Source organism: Halichoeres trimaculatus, unplaced genomic scaffold (genome assembly GCF_033239565.1).
Source record: "Halichoeres trimaculatus isolate MK-OKI-2021-1 unplaced genomic scaffold, fHalTri1.1 fHalTri1_scaffold_6, whole genome shotgun sequence".
NCBI classification, from domain to species: domain Eukaryota; kingdom Metazoa; phylum Chordata; class Actinopteri; order Labriformes; family Labridae; genus Halichoeres; species Halichoeres trimaculatus.
In genome coordinates this window covers 19,420,440-19,436,469 of record NW_027437184.1, presented here as the reverse complement: position 1 = coordinate 19,436,469, position 16,030 = coordinate 19,420,440, and the positions used below count along the sequence as shown (strand labels likewise).

General features: G+C 39.0%; 1 protein-coding gene across 3 annotated transcripts in view; it reads left to right on the top strand.

Moving 5' to 3' along the window:
- grik1a (glutamate receptor, ionotropic, kainate 1a) overlaps nt 1-16,030 on the top strand; it is a 48,022-nt gene that overhangs the window by 17,641 nt on the left and 14,351 nt on the right. For 2 of the 3 annotated variants that reach the window (XM_074671955.1, XM_074671958.1), the window contains exons 4-13: nt 347-528; nt 1,303-1,356; nt 1,453-1,623; nt 1,982-2,125; nt 5,224-5,331; nt 5,579-5,623; nt 11,603-11,716; nt 12,124-12,327; nt 13,920-14,143; nt 14,780-14,898. In XM_074671955.1, coding sequence (XP_074528056.1) covers nt 347-528; nt 1,303-1,356; nt 1,453-1,623; nt 1,982-2,125; nt 5,224-5,331; nt 5,579-5,623; nt 11,603-11,716; nt 12,124-12,327; nt 13,920-14,143; nt 14,780-14,898 — 1,365 coding nt within the window. The remainder of the gene's footprint in view (nt 1-346; nt 529-1,302; nt 1,357-1,452; nt 1,624-1,981; nt 2,126-5,223; nt 5,332-5,578; nt 5,624-11,602; nt 11,717-12,123; nt 12,328-13,919; nt 14,144-14,779; nt 14,899-16,030) is intronic. The other variant, XM_074671957.1, reaches the window with a different exon arrangement.

The following is a 16,030-nucleotide window of genomic DNA, read 5'->3' as shown; positions in this document are numbered from 1 at the left end:
CTTGTCTTCTTCTGAGATGGGAAGCTTGTGCATGGAACTATGTGGCTGTTTTCAGCCAAAAACAAAGTAGCGCTTCAGCTTTGGCATTTTAAAAAGCGGCGGGGTCCACTGGAGCAAGTCTGACTGCTCCAGTGGACCAGTCAGACTTGCTCTTGATTGGTTAAGAAAGGGAAACGCTGACGTCAGCAAATCCCGGAAATTCCAAACAGCTCGTTTTAGGTTAGGCTTTGTCATTAAATATCACATTTTGTGGGCTAGGAGGAAAGCCAAAGACCCACAAATTTCACTCAAAGACTTAATAAAGAGATTTTTGCATAATATGGGACCTTTAATTTTTATTTCTAAGGTCTGATGCGGATGCAGGAGTTGATAAAGGCTCCAGCCAAGTTCAACCTCAAGATCAAGATCCGCCAGCTGACCCCGGGTAACCAAGACGCCCGACCTCTGCTGAAGGAGCTGAAGAAAGACAAGGAGTTTTTTATTCTCTTTGACTGCTCCTACCGCATGGCTGCAGAGCTACTGAAGCAGGTTTGTTGCAATCGCTCTATTTGTTTGTCCCAATGATCTTATAGCACATTTATGTTTCCCTTGGGGCCAGCCACCTCTGTGATTCTTGTCAACACAATTTTAATGTGCTAGAAAACCATATGAAACCCATTTCCTTGTTTGGATAGGATAGCATAGTAATATGTGTGACACCTATAAAAAGATACGTTTTTCAGCTGCCTCTTCGGGTGAAACAGCTCATCATGATTTAAAAAGCTCCAGAATCTATTTCTCAATCACATGGGTTTGTTATTATTTGGCAAAAACTCTCATTGGAGTTTGAAGATGACAGATGGACGCTGATGATTTATGAAATTAACAGACATGCTGACAACCATATTTGTGTCTATCCTCCTGTGTCTTAATTTCAGCACCCCTGATGGAAAGTCTCATCCACTCCTGCTGTCTTGATACTTCAGCTTTTTCCTGTATCTGTGTTTTATTACAGAGGACAAAACTTGATTTAATTTTGCCACAGTCGTTTCTTTAGTAGCTAAAGTGTAGTGAAATTCATTAATCTTTTTTGTTCCCTCCTCTGTTTGATAACACCTTTGGTGCAAAAATCAGAAAAGCCTAAGCATATAAATGTATAGCATATTCGATGGACCGTGCAAAAATAGGAATGACCTGCCAAATTACTTTGTTATTGAAGATGTGACACTGTAGCTGCAGAAGTGGAGAACTCATCACATTTAAAATAAGCAATATGGTTGAGAATTTTCTCCATTACTCTGTTTCTTCTTTTTCAATTTGCAGCTTTCATCTATGGGGATGATGACAGAGTACTACCATTTCTTCTTCACGACTTTGGTGAGTTAGAAAAATGAACAACTGAAGTTGTTTTGTGGAAGAAAAAAGTCCAAGTTAAAACTCCTCATCTCCATCTCCCCCTCTCCCCTCCTGCAGGATTTGTTTGCCTTGGACTTGGAGCCGTATAGATACAGCGGGGTCAACATGACTGGCTTCAGATTGTTAAATGTTGATGACCCATATGTAGCCTCCACAATGGACAGGTGGGCAATGGAAAGACTGCAGGGTCCCAAACAAGAGAGTGGTCTGATGGACGGAATCATGACTGTAAGTAAACCTCCATGCTGTCTTTTTCTCCCAATTACAGAGCAACAACAACAAAACAAACACCTGCTCTGCTGAGAGCAAAGGATGCTCATTTGTATGCTGCTTGCATGTTTAAATACAAGTTGTAAAATGCAAGCATCTGCTGTCCTGTAAATCTTCGTGAGAGCTATATTTCTACCTTGTAATAACTTTTTTCCCCTCCATTATTTTATCTTTACTGTATCCCGTTTACTTGTTTAATGTAACCTCTGCGGTCAATCATATGCATGTTTATCTTGAAGACATGTTTTCAGCTGCAACCACTGAAGTTAGCTTGTGTGAATAGAGAATTAAATTACAACATCCCCCTCCCCTGCAGACAGATGCAGCCCTGATGTACGACGCTGTGTTCATGGTTGCTGTAGCGTCCCAGCGGGCCACTCAGATGACGGTCAGCTCCCTGCAGTGTCACCGCCACAAACCCTGGCGCTTTGGACCTCGCTTCATGAACCTCTTCAAAGAGGTTAGTGATCACTGCAATTTATGACCCCCCTCCCACTGCACCATTTGTATGACTTAAAAAAGAAACTGCTGCTGCCTTCAGCTTGACCATAATCCTATTTTGATGATCTGTTGACAAGGGAGCAGTCGGTGCAACATCCTCCGTGCTTAGAGTCTGCAAACCTCATCAGATCATTTCAGCCTTGCTTTGTTCCTAAGAGCACACAGCAGAAACACGTACACAGTTTTTATGCACTCAGCTTTCAGCTTAGCTTACCGATCAGACTGGATGCTTACAGACAGAAACATTTTGATCTCTTCGGTTTTAAATCTAACAGAGGATCATTGCTTACCATGGTGGGGAAACATTACCATTCAGTCCCCTTACTCATACTTCCTCTCTCCTCTTTCCATATTTCTTTGCATTTCAGTGTCTCTCATCTCCTCTGCTATTCATTTTTTGCCCCATCACATCCTTTGAAGCATCTGTCCTCCTGTGCCATTCATCACCAGATAAGAGCCTTTTTGATTGCATGAACCAGTAATATGTCTCGAACAGCACGCAATTAAAAACCATTTCTGACAAGAGACAGCAAAATATGAGGGCACATCTTTCATTTCAAACAGCTGAATGAAATCCTGGCCAATATAACCTTTGTGTTCTGTCCTCTGGCTCTGTGGTACAAAATATTCACTGTGTCTGTTTTGTGTTTTGAATTTGTGAACACGGTTTTATTTTCCAGTACACAAGCACAAAAGGAGGTTTTTAAGATATGTAATGAATGAATGAATGAGTCTGATCGCATATAAGCCTTTATTAATCTTATGGAAGATCTCACAATTTTCTAACTTAATTCATATGCTACTAACAGCTATTGACCGGGATGTTCTAAGGTGATATTTTAATATTCATTTAAAAATAATGCAATGATGATTATTCACAATATTTGCAAAACTTGATCTGCATTTAAATACCATGACTTCACAATGAATCATGCATTTGGTGGGTAAATGTTGCAGACCTCCGCCAAACATATTGTGATTGTCATGCAACACAGTCCTACTTTAATGTTATACTCCATTTCAGCAGACTCTCTGCTACACTTAGGTGTTAGTTGCAGGTTTGTACGGTAATTTGTTACCTGACAGTGTTGAAAGTTATGATGATCCAGTACATATTTCATATTCCACATCTTAGTATCCAGAATATTGCCAGAATCTGGGTTGTACTTTTACATCTGTCAGAAATTATTGTGACCTTGTCTTGTATTGTTTTGCAAAGCAATCCAAGAGTTTTAACTTTTTGAGTTATGTTTTTCACAGACAAACAAATAAATAAACAAATTTCCTGAACACATAACCTCTTGGGCAGATTGTGGCTAAAGCTAGCAGAGCTAGCACCACTCACCTTTGGTCTTTCATGCAGATTAATAAACAAATCCCTGTTCTGGTGACTCATTGCTCCCGTCACTTTACACAGTCTAGATACAGCTTTATCTCCATTTTTTGATGAGATGCCACTTTTTGTCTGTTTGTTTACATTAGCGTAGAGTATTAAAGCATCAAGAAAAAAGTTCTGGCTAGTTGAAGGTGGCTGTGCCACAATTCAGACTAAAAAGATAAGACCAGCATTTTGGGCCACAGTAATAAAAGTACTTATTTGTATAACAGACTAGCAATTCAGGTGGTGAAGTTGAAGTCACTTTATTGTTCAGTGGACTAAATGTTTGCACTCCAACAACTGACACAGCAAAGAAAAACAGAATGATAGATCCAAAGTGTGTGACTCCCACACAAGGGCAGGAGTGAACAAACGGGCAGGGTTTTATGTTCAGCCCAAAGTTGATTCCACTGTTATCAATCCAAAAAGGGCAAATAATAAAAAGAAAGAAGTGCAGGCAAAAAGGGTGGAGCCAAAAGTCCAGGTGATACAAGGGAACGCCTGAGAACACATAATGAGCTGCCAACAAGAGGGAAGACCCACAGGGAATATACACACAGACAGTCTAGAAGCAATAAGACACAGGTGGACCATATACGGATAGGGTTTACACATGAGGTAGGACACAGCATTCAAATGGACACTGGATGATTGATAAAAAAAACCTGTCATAGATTATATTTAGCTCACATTTACAGATAAAAAAACAGGTGTCTGCAGGTCTTAAGACCGTCACAGCAGCCAATGGCTGCATCATCCTGTAAAGCCCTGCTGCCTCATAACATGTTAAAACCTTAATGGAGGTGCACTCATCACTAAGTCTTCACCATTTATGTGGCAGCATGGACCATGTTTGGTAGATTGCATTTTTTCTTCACAGTTCACTTGACATTAGTGAGGTCCATCCAGTCCAAGTGCAGATTCTTTTGACTCTGTGGTTGTGTTTTTCAAACCCCCTCCTTCAAACCTGTCCTTGGCTGTGTAATGTATTCCATCAAGGTCAAGGAACAGAGGTGAGGAAAGGACATCCTGGGTAATGGCAGAATATGTCTGCTGTTCCTGTGGCTGTCTTAAGGCTCACTTTGAGCTTTTATCTCTGGAGCCATGGGGCTTCCCATAACTAGACATATTAAATTTCCACTATTTTCAGATTTAGGTGACATATGTGTATAAACCTGAAACATAAAGATGGAAAAACACAGCATTACAACAATACCAAAAAAATGACTGATTTGTGTGTGGAGGGTGCTGATTGGTGCACAGGAATCAAGAATTAAGTGTGCTCTAGGTAAAACTTGTACATTTGTGTACACAGTGCATGCAAAAATACACACTGATGACATCTGTTGGCTTTTAAAACATTTCAGATCATGCATTTCTCATTGAGTTAAGTCAGCAGGAAAGCAACAGTAGATGTAGTTACTATTGCTGTCATGAACATTAACCCTCATGCATATTAAGACTGTGTGACTGAAAATCTTGGAGTTGTCTTCCAGTCTTCACCTGAGTCTTTCAGACGTCTGTCAACACTGACTTCTCCTCGCTGCCTCGATCCCCTTCACTTGCCCTCCTGGGACTCTGCTGCAGAGCTTCAATGAGGCTCCGCTCAGTCGCTGAACTCATACAGCATCGGAGACTTTCTCCCACCTTTCTCTCTGTGCATGTCTTTTCCTCCGCAGGCACAGTGGGATGGACTGACGGGGCACATTGTTCTTAATAAGACAGATGGCCTGAGGAGAGACTTTGATTTGGACATCATCAGCCTCAAAGAGGATGGCACTGCCAGGGTGAGCATACAGGCCTGGAACAGTCAATTACACCACTCCCATGTTGCTTCCTCGCTGGCTGATTCATTCCATTAAGGCGTGTCTGTGTGTGTTTGTGTGTGAGAGAGATGCTGTCGAGATTTCCTACAGTCTGTGCACACCTTTTATCACCAGGCTTAGATGTCCAGTCATGAATATCAATTATGTCACAACAACTGATTATTTTTTTCCACACTGCTTCATCTCGCCCTCTCCACATTTTCAAAAGGGTGTTGTGGAGGGTGGAAGTCGTCTCACGAAAAGGTGGATCAAGGTTTGTGCCAGTACCATGTCTGCTCAGTAGTTGTTTTTGCCCACCCTCTCTACACACTCTGTATGCCTCACACCTCCCTGCTCCTTGCCTCGTCAACCTTGTTTCTCTTCACTGACTTTTGTGTACAGCAATGCCAATGTATTTGACATTTCAGTTTGCCCTGTGTTTGGGTCCAGGCATTGCTCTGACACTTGTCAAAACTTTGTCAGCGGTGGAAGAAAAAAAATCATAGGCTATTCCTTGGTTTATGTTGACATAACAATACCTCCATGGGAAGAAAGAGGTGAGCCAGGGTAAAGACATTCATTTTCCACACTGAGTAGAAAGTAATACATTGTATTTATTCTGCCCTATTTTACAGACTTGTCAGTTCACTACCTACACTAGGGCTGTGATGATGTGCTATTCTCACAATTCGATTCTACTATGATTTTTGAGGTGCCTATTCAATTTAAATTGCGATTCTTCGATATTTACAATTTTTACGATTTTTACTTTAACACCAGACCATGTGAAAAAGTTAAATGATGATGATAATGTCTACAGACAATATCAGGAGCCATATTTTCCCATAAATTGCACATCACGTGAGTCAAATAGAAACATTTCAGCCTCTGCTCCAGTTTATTAACAAAGACTGAAACGAAGAATTAGAAAAAAAAAAGATTTTTTGACAAAGAATCCCGACTTTGATATTGCCAAACAAAAAATCCCGATATATCATATATCAACGATTTTTCTCCTGTACCATTGCTGACTGTTGAGAGTGTGTTATGCTACTGGAGAGTCTTCAGCCCACTAAGCAGTCCAGCTCGCTTTATCTTGGTATGGCACGCATTTTGTGGCGTTTCCACTGACTAATCCCAGGACAGACCCCCAAATAACCAAGACAAGTCGTCCCACTTTTTGGGACCCATCCGTAGGGGTGCCAGACTAAACCGATAACATCCCTGAAGGTGGAGCTACAACACTACAGACCGTTGATTGGTTGTAAGAATCGTCACTTACCATGTGACAGCTGCTGTATTTCTCCTGGTGGCACACAGCCTCTCTGAACCGAAACTTGATTGTGCTTTGTAAAAAAGAGCCACATGGCAATCACAAAGAAGACAAATTGCTGGATGTCTCCCATAGTTGCTCTTTGTTTACTGTGTTACATTTTTCTTCTTTGTTGGATTTATTAGCGAGGAACACTGTGTCGCACTGTAGTTTAACGCTATTGTGTAACTGATGTGGCTATCAGCATCTGACTCACATGCCACCTACCACAAGGGAGCAAGGTTGGCTGTGGAAACACAAACAGGACCAGGCTTTACTGAGCCAACCCGTGCCAAACCGTACTGGTCTAAACCGGACTGGTTGGTGGAAACGGGGCTTTATTTATGAGCATAGTTTGCGAGTTTATGAAGAAACCATATGACACGATAAACACACAGTACATTTATTATTTGAATGGCAATTGGTTGGCCGATGTAATCTTCCTCGAAATTGAGACCTATGTGGTCTTTTTCAGCCATTTTAGTTGAGGAGTAATGACACTATTGCAGCAATGGAGGCTTCACCACAGAACCCAACACAAAGACCACCCTGAAAAAAAAAAATTTGAGTTGAGGTTTTATAGCAATTGGCATTCAGTAAATGTAGCCATCTTTATTTTGACCGGAAATACGTTAAAGCTGATATGTGTGATGTATGTTTTATTTTCAGGTGTGTGGGGGAGTGCAGATGTTTTTGATTTCACTTTTGGGGAGTTATCATGTCATCCATCATTTTTAAAATGTATGTAATTGGAACATTTTTAATCAGTCTCTCCAAGGATTTCTTTACTGATAAAAATATAAGTTGTAGTTGTCCAATATTTCTTACACCCATCTTTAAAAAGCATTTTGTTGTTATGTCATATCTGTGTAGCATTGCCATGTCACTGTTGGCTTGCCATTTTAACTTGAGCAGATACTCTCTATGAAAAAGTCTTGTTTCCACCAAACGGTTCAGCTTGGTTCAGCTTAGTACGGCACGCTTTTTATGGCGCTTCCACTGACTAATCTCGGGTCAGATCCCCAAATTTTTCAATTGTAGTGCAAAGTATCTTAGTGATTGATTAAATTTAACTTTTGAAACTCATCAGGGGGACATGTTTTGTTACAAAAAATAAAAATAATAAAATCAGTTTTGTGTCTAAAGGACAGAATCAGTCAGAGAGGTGTCGTCACTGCTTTGTCCACAGAAGGTACAAAACCTAAAAGTTTTTTACATGAGCTTTAACCGCTTTAGCCATTAAGCAACATTTTCTGTGCTAACAAACAGACTTTTGTGTAATTTAAATGGCTATAGTCTTAAAACACACTTAATTTTTATTTTCTTTACTTATGTCTTTTGTTTATATCCTTGAAACAAATCAGTAGATTCAAAGGACAAACTCTGATTTGATTCAGTACCTCAAAGACATTTTACTTGCAGAAGTTGGCAATGTTTTTACTCTTCACTGGCTCAGTTATCTGACAGACAGGTATGTGGGCAGGCAGCATCTGTCGAGTTCTGTAGCAGCGATTTATACCAACAGTGATATTTTAATTCCATTCAGTACTTTCAGTCCTCAAAAGCCTCGCCTCAGAGGAAATACCCCAACATGGAAAGCACATCACATAAAAAGCTCCGCTTCATGGTCATGAAAAATGAATTATCAGTCTGCTGCAGTTGTGTAAATTCTTGGGCACTGGACTGTTAAATATTTTTTTAAGAGGAAGATGAGACTAGACAAAGTTAAATTCTTCTGGGAAATAAATATTTCCTTCAAAATGTTGACTTTCTGGAAATAGTCTTTCCCTCTTGGTCTTGTTCTGTAATTCTCCAGCTTTGCGGTAATGGTTTTCCAGTCTGATTTGGTTGTGGTTGGAGATGAGCTTGAGGATGCAATGATAATATTTAACTTCCAGCGTTTGAGAGTGAATTCCTGTCAGTTTTTATAGCACACTTTGTAGTTGGAAGCTCCTCTGGTATGCTCGATAAATTTCCAAGGCTGTATGCAGTAAATCCATGACTTAGGGCTTTAAAAAGATGATGACTGTATGCTGCATGGTTGTCCTAGGCTATATTTTACTGTTGACTTCATTAGCTTGGTCAGATTAAATTTGTTTTTTTACACTTTAAACTGAGATTCACTTGTTTTTTACAGTTCAAAAGGACTTATCATGCAGTTTATGATTCAAGGAGGGTGATATAAAATAGAATAACACTTTTGCATGTGATACTGGACAATCTGGGAACAAAATACCCTCCACACCCTTCAAAAAATATTGTTCTTCTCTCCATTCGTTTATCTTTGAGATTGAGGACAATACAATTAATTAAACCCAACCCCAGCCACTGTGTTCTTCATCTGCCGTGTCCAGAGATAAGACAGATTTATGGACTCCTGCACAGAGAGGACCCTTTGCAAAAGTGCCACGTCTGAGATATAGAGTGCTTTTAGCAAGGTTAGAAGTGAGCCCATTTTCGGTCTGTGTGACTCTGTGAATAAGATAGAACATAATGAAGAGTGAAGAGCATGTTATCTCTTCCAGTAGGTAATCCTGTACAGCCCTTTTCTGCTATAGAAGTCGGGTAAAATAAGGCTCTAGAGCTCAGTATGATACAAAGTACTGCTCTGTTCCCCACTACTCATCTTCTTGTGCATCCAGGCCATTGTTTCTGAATGAAGGACAGGTAATTGTTCTTATTCTTTATGGATCAGGTTGCAAAAGAAGAAACGCTTGTCTCATATCACTCACTTTCACTCTTATCTACAGATGAAGCTTGATCGGGTAATGCACTTAACCGTGTCACATCCCATGACCTTTGCTCAGCTCTTAATGAGTGAGGGGATTGGAAAGGGTCAAAATCCAGCGACCAGACGCCTCTTCTAATCTGATAACTGTCTGGATTATACCGCCTGCTCTGATAAAGTAGACACTCTTATCCACTGTTAGTGTGACAGTATGGAAAGCAAACACTAAGCTGTCCTGGAGTTATACGGTCCATGGCTGTTCTCCGTACCAGTTCACCCTGTCTGACCCCTGCTTCTTCATTCTTACCGTCCCTGCTAGTGTGATTCCCAATGCCTCACCATCACATAGAGCTGCAGCTAAAAGAGCTGCTTACTAGTTACTCCCCTGATGTTTTTCTCTTCTGTTCTGTTATTTTTGTGCTATTGTCTTTTACTGCTACCATTTGGTGTGACTGAGTATTAGAGCAAGATTATAGAAAAATGATGAGCTTTCAAGAATAAAGTCATTCATTTAAAATGAAACAAAATTCAATTACAATACAATTAAACTGTATTATTGCAAGAAAAAATCATGAAGTTGTAGTTAATCTATGTGTTATCCAGAAGGTCAGGTAAGCATCCTGAAATACAACATGAGGAATATGAAGCAGCCTGTGGAGTTTGACTCATTGTTTTAGGTAAATATAAGGATTCTGTAAAGAGTGCAAGTAACTGAATCTATCATGAAAAAGGGTGGTCTCAAGGCTGCCTGTGCATGCTTCAAATTCACAAGACAATCAGAGTTTATTTTTGTGCAGGTAGCTCAATGCTCTTCTGATATCACCCCTGAACTGTGTAAATTTACATGTAGATCAATTATGCACATATTTACAACTTCCTGACTTAATGTTCTTAAGATTTAGAACTTTTGTCCTGCTAATTTACCAATTTATTTGCAAAAATTTTCATGTATGTATATTTTTTTCTAACATGTCTTCAGACTTCATTCTAAAAGTATTGTTATTGTTAAACTGTTATTCTCATATTGATAACAACTTTTTAATGTGATGTGATGTGATTCTCTCGACAATTATTTTATAATTAATTATTTTATAATTAATATTTTATAATTAATTATTATTTTATTATTTACTATTTTATTATTTACTATTTTATTTATTTATTTATTATTATTATTATTATTATTATTATTATTATTATTATTATTATTATTATTATTATTATTATTATTATTATTATTATTCAATGGCTGGCCTACTCTTTTTTTAATAAAATGCCCCAAAATATTGGAAATCTATGTCCAAAAGCTCTGTGTAAACTGATAAAGTCTCACAGGCTTACATTGATATCAACGTAAAAGTTTGGGTTATTTAGCTTTATTTGTGGCTTTTTTAATGGTTGCTTGACTCTGATCAACAAATTCAGAGAGTATCTTGCCCACTCATTTTTTCTTATTTCACACTACTTAAGTGTCTTTGAAAACATCAGTTCATTGAAATTAAGAGTTGATATCTGTCTGCTTTTTGTAGGACTCAGACAATGAAGTATGAAACTATCAAATGTCTGCATCATTACTAAAAAAATAATTTATTCAAAGGGGTTTTTATTTCTTATGTTTCTCATAAAAGCAGCTTTGCTGCATAAGCTAAACATCACGATCAACAGCTGAGGGAAATCACCACACACCACAGGAGTGGAACTGGCTCGCTGCGATATAGCTGTTAACTTTTACCTGAGGTTTTTTTATGAGCTGCTTCTTCATTTTCATATTCACTGTACATAAAGTGAAGTTTTTCGGCACTTTGCCCAGAATCATCAGAGCAAAGCTGAGCGGTGGGAAATGTTGTAGAGTAGTGAATGGAGCGGAGAGCTGAAGATGAGCCAGGAGTGTCAGGTCTTTAAACCTTTACACTTCTTCTTCATTTTTCTGTTCGGTGAATCAGAAAATATGATTAATATTCAGGGTTTCCGAGCAGTTCAGGTTGCTGTGAAGACTTCAGGACTACATCAGAGTTTGTTTGTTTGGTTCAAAGGATAATAAGAACAATCAATCACCTTCTGTCCATTAATTTAATTAATGTTCTTATGATTCAAACACACCTTCAGTCAAAGCGTTCACAGACCCAAGTATGTTCAGGCTTTGAAAGCAAGTGTCAAACAGCTGTTTCAGAAGATTGAGTGCGATAAATCTAATGCCCTGTTTGCTTTTCCAGATTGCTGTGTGGAACTCATACAAAGGGATGAACCTGACGGAGTCCCACCGAGACAAGAATAACAATGTGACAGACTCTCTGGCTAACAGGACTCTTATTGTCACGACGATTCTGGTGAGGAGGAAGGTTAAACAGAGGAGAGCATGAGGAGGAGGAGGAGGATATATGAGATGTGGAGAGGGCAGATAGGGAGACAACACTGGAGAATAAAGGACGCTGAACTGGATAAATTAGACCGAGAGAATTACTGCTTTCACAATTTTCTCTCATTTTGCACACAGATGAAAGAAGTAAAGGAGAAATGTGTGGTGTTGAAGTATATTTGAAACTCATATTCAGAAATTCAAAGAAACTGGATTTGCTGGTTTGCTGGTTCTTTACTCCGGCCAAAAGAAAAGTGATAAAATGGAGAAGCATCTTCAGATGAATTAACTAAGTAGCTATTAGCTGAGACAGTGCAGAGGAAGATAAGTTAGAATGTAGAAAAGATATAAACACAGTGTTTTATCTAACTTTTGCAGGAAAACCCATATGTGATGTACAAAAAATCAGACAAAGAGCTTTCCGGAAATGACCGTTTTGAAGGTTACTGCCTGGACCTTTTGAAAGAGCTCTCCAACATCTTGGGCTTCACGTATGAAGTCAGACTAGTGGGTGACGGGAAATACGGCGCCCAGAACGACAAAGGAGAGTGGAACGGGATGGTGCGGGAGCTGATTGACCATGTAAGTTACTAATAGTCACCATACAGTTATATATGGATGATGAAAAGTTACATATGCCTCTGGGTAAAGATGCCAACTTTTCTTTAGTTCTGGTGTAGCCAGTGTAGTGTTCAACAACCTTTTCGCTGCTATGTTTATATCTGCAATATCAATGCTATCATTTATTGGTCCTCCACATCCCCTGCTTGTAGCATCTGCGTATCTGTTTCAAATACTCGTAGGTCTCAGTTTATTGGTATACACTCTAATGCTTCCCTCAGACTTACTTTAACAGTTTGAATCCAAAAATGAAGCCTATTTTCTTCGGATTTGCTCACATTTTAGTAACTTGAGTTTACCAAAATGACAACATCACTGTAAAGATGTGCAAAATGTGAAACTTTATCACCTCTGTCCTCAAGAAGAAAAGAAAAAGCTTTTAAAATGTTTGCATCAAGTAGATTTGCCTGCTGATACAAGATTATGTAAAACGGCTACAACAGCTACAAATAAACCTAAGACGGAAACCAGAGCACTTCCCATCTTGAAAAATTAGGTCTTCAAAATATCTGCAGTGCTGTAGCTTGACTCACATTTTTGGTTGAAACAAAGACACTTTTGGCTGATTTAGCAAGTTTTTTTTCGTCCAAGGACTTCCAACTGAATCTTAGCATAATGAACTAAATTTGAGGGTTAATAATTAGGTAAATTAAGCACCCGAATTATTTTATTTGATATCATTTTCTTTCTTTTCTAATTAAAAATTGTAAAGAGTATCTGAAACTTGTAAAGAGCTCAAACTTAACACTTTTTCTGATTCAACTCGGAGGACCAAAAGGAACTCTAGCTCCTAAAACAAATACAATATATGTGATCTGATGCATTGTGTGACTTACTGCAAATGTTCTGGTTGGCAGTCCAAAACAAAACCAAATAAATCTGAAAATATTATAAGTTAAGTTGAAGTTGGTTAAAGGTTTTTCTCTACATGAACTCTGAAAAAAATGGATGGTTTGAGGTAAGGAAAAATTATAAATATTCTAGTCTTATGTTAAATTGGCAAATAAGTTGGCGATAAAGGTCACATAACCCTCTTTGTTGCCCGTGGCAACAGAGCCTGTTAGCAGGGTGATGTGTTCACTGACCAGTGGAATTCTGCTGCTTTTTTTGCTTAATGTTATTGAGAGATACAGTGTCTTGAGACTGTTGGCCCCCTCTGGCTATTTAAACAGCTTTCTTTTCCCTTTCGCTCATTAAAGGTGGACTATAGTTATAAATTATGAGAGGTTTTTACTCCTACATATTAATAACGTCAAAATTGGCCAACAGGCTTTTAACGATCACTTGTCTAAAGTTGCCTCTTGTTCCCTCATTCCATCTCCAGAGGGAGGAGAAAAACGCTCTAATTTGACCTCTGCTCATCTCTTTTAGCCCCTCATGTAACATTTGTAGTTTCATATGTCTCAATTAATCTGCAAAACAGAGAAAACCTTTGAGTGTATGCATGGTTGATGCAGACTTGTTTGGCTTCTTTTGATGCATGGAAATCTGGGTTATATATTTTTTAAGATACTCATAGTGAAATCTTGAGTCTTTTCTTCTGTTTTTTTAAGGTTGCAGATCTGGCTGTGGCTCCTTTGACGATCACCTATGTTCGAGAGAAATCCATCGACTTCTCCAAGCCCTTCATGACACTAGGAATCAGCATCCTGTACCGCAAACCTAATGGCACAAACCCAGGCGTGTTCTCCTTCCTTAACCCCCTGTCTCCTGATATCTGGATGTACGTGCTGCTAGCCTGCACAGGAGTGAGCTGCGTGCTCTTTGTGATTGCCAGGTAAGAGATTGAACTGTAAACAGTTGAAATGAGGTGAGGTAGGAAGGGGTATAAATTACAGGCGGCTGATGGTATGCTACATAGATGCTGATTGCCTTCAGAAAAGTCAGTGCTTCCTGATGCTTCCTGATGATGCCAGCTCTGGGCTTCATGAAACAAACACAGAGTTACTCCCGATGTTCCAAATTCACATTACAAGAACCTCAAAAAGCGCAGAATAATTGGCACCTCTACAAATTTCTAATTTTGCGTAGCCATTCTAAAATATCAAAAATGTGCTTTCAGCTGCCAGATTGGCTTTCATGCGGTTGTGAAGTAGCTGAGAGTAATTGCGAGCTCGCTCTTCACTCCCTCTCAGGTAGTGTGTAAAAGCTCTGCTAGCAGGCTGCAGCCAGAGACCCATAACTGAGATTTATAATTTTGAAAAATCAAAATGTAGATTACACTGGAGAAGAACTCCACTGAAGTGAAGAAGCAATGTGCGCTCACATCTCAAGATGAGCTGCACTTTGACATGATGACACATAGATTGGGGCTTTCTGTTTTGTTTTTGTTTTTGTTTTGTTCTTTAAAAATTTTCAGGTTTTGAAAAGTCTTATAGTCTACTTTTCTCTCTGTTATCATATTGATTTGCAGGTTTACTCCATATGAGTGGTACAATCCGCATCCATGCAACCCGTCCTCCACGCTCATACAGAACAATTTCACTTTACTCAACAGTTTCTGGTTTGGCATCGGGGCTCTCATGCGACAAGGTAAATAGTATTTATAAGCAATATTTCTATAACAAGTCAGGTTTAAAAAACGCTCCTTGTTTATGTTGTCCTTGTTTAAAAGACAGTATACTGTGGTTCTGCTTGAAAAAGTTAGCTCTTGGTTTATATTTCTATATTTGAATATTGTATTTTTTTTTCATCTTTACTGGTTTTTTATGTTTTGTATAAAAGGTATATATTGACACACATTTATCTACATACACATACATATACATGCATTCATATACATATACACATACATTTATACACATTTATACATACACACACGTACACATACACACACATATATACCCATAAAAAATTGCACAACAGTTGTAAAACAACAGATATAACAAAAACAAAACAAAACAGGGGGGCCATATTACAGGTTCAAGATGGAAAATTACAAATAACAAAAATAACTAAATCAGAGACAGCATCCAAACTTCACTATTCTGTATGTGGTAGCCTTATTACACTAAAACCAGTATCACAATGTGTGAAACTTCATAGAAAGTCAGTCACAAACTCCTATGGTCTATCTATCAGACTTTTCATTACAATGCGTGTAAGTCTAGAACCAATATATTTTAGAAATGGGGACCGGATTTCATAGAATAGAATAGGACTTTAAGGTCATTTTAACAAGTAAAACGAAATTGAAGTCTCAGCAGCAATCAAGACAACAAACGTAAGAAGGTGTATAGAAAGTGCAAAAAGGTCCATAAGAAAATAGATGATGACAGCTTGTCCATCATTCTCCAGTTCAGCCAGCCTCCACCTCCACAGGGTCCAGGACTGAGCTTCTTCAGTCTTGCTCCATCTCTGTCTCCTGGATCCTGTCTGCTCACAGCAGGTGAAGTCCTTCCAAAGTGGCGTTGGTGTCTGATGTTAACTTAGTTAGCCATGTCTGTGAATAGCATGAAGCTACTCTGCCCTCTGGTATTCCCTCTGTTGCTGGGTTAGCACAGCTAGCTCGTCCATTTTATTTGAGATAGATCTTACGTTCCCAATAACGATGGATGGAAGGACAGGTCCATGTCGTCACTTCTTAGCTCACACCTGAGAACCAGCACGTTGTCCAAACCCCCTTCTCCAGACCTTGTGGGAAGACATCAGGCCTTACACCAGT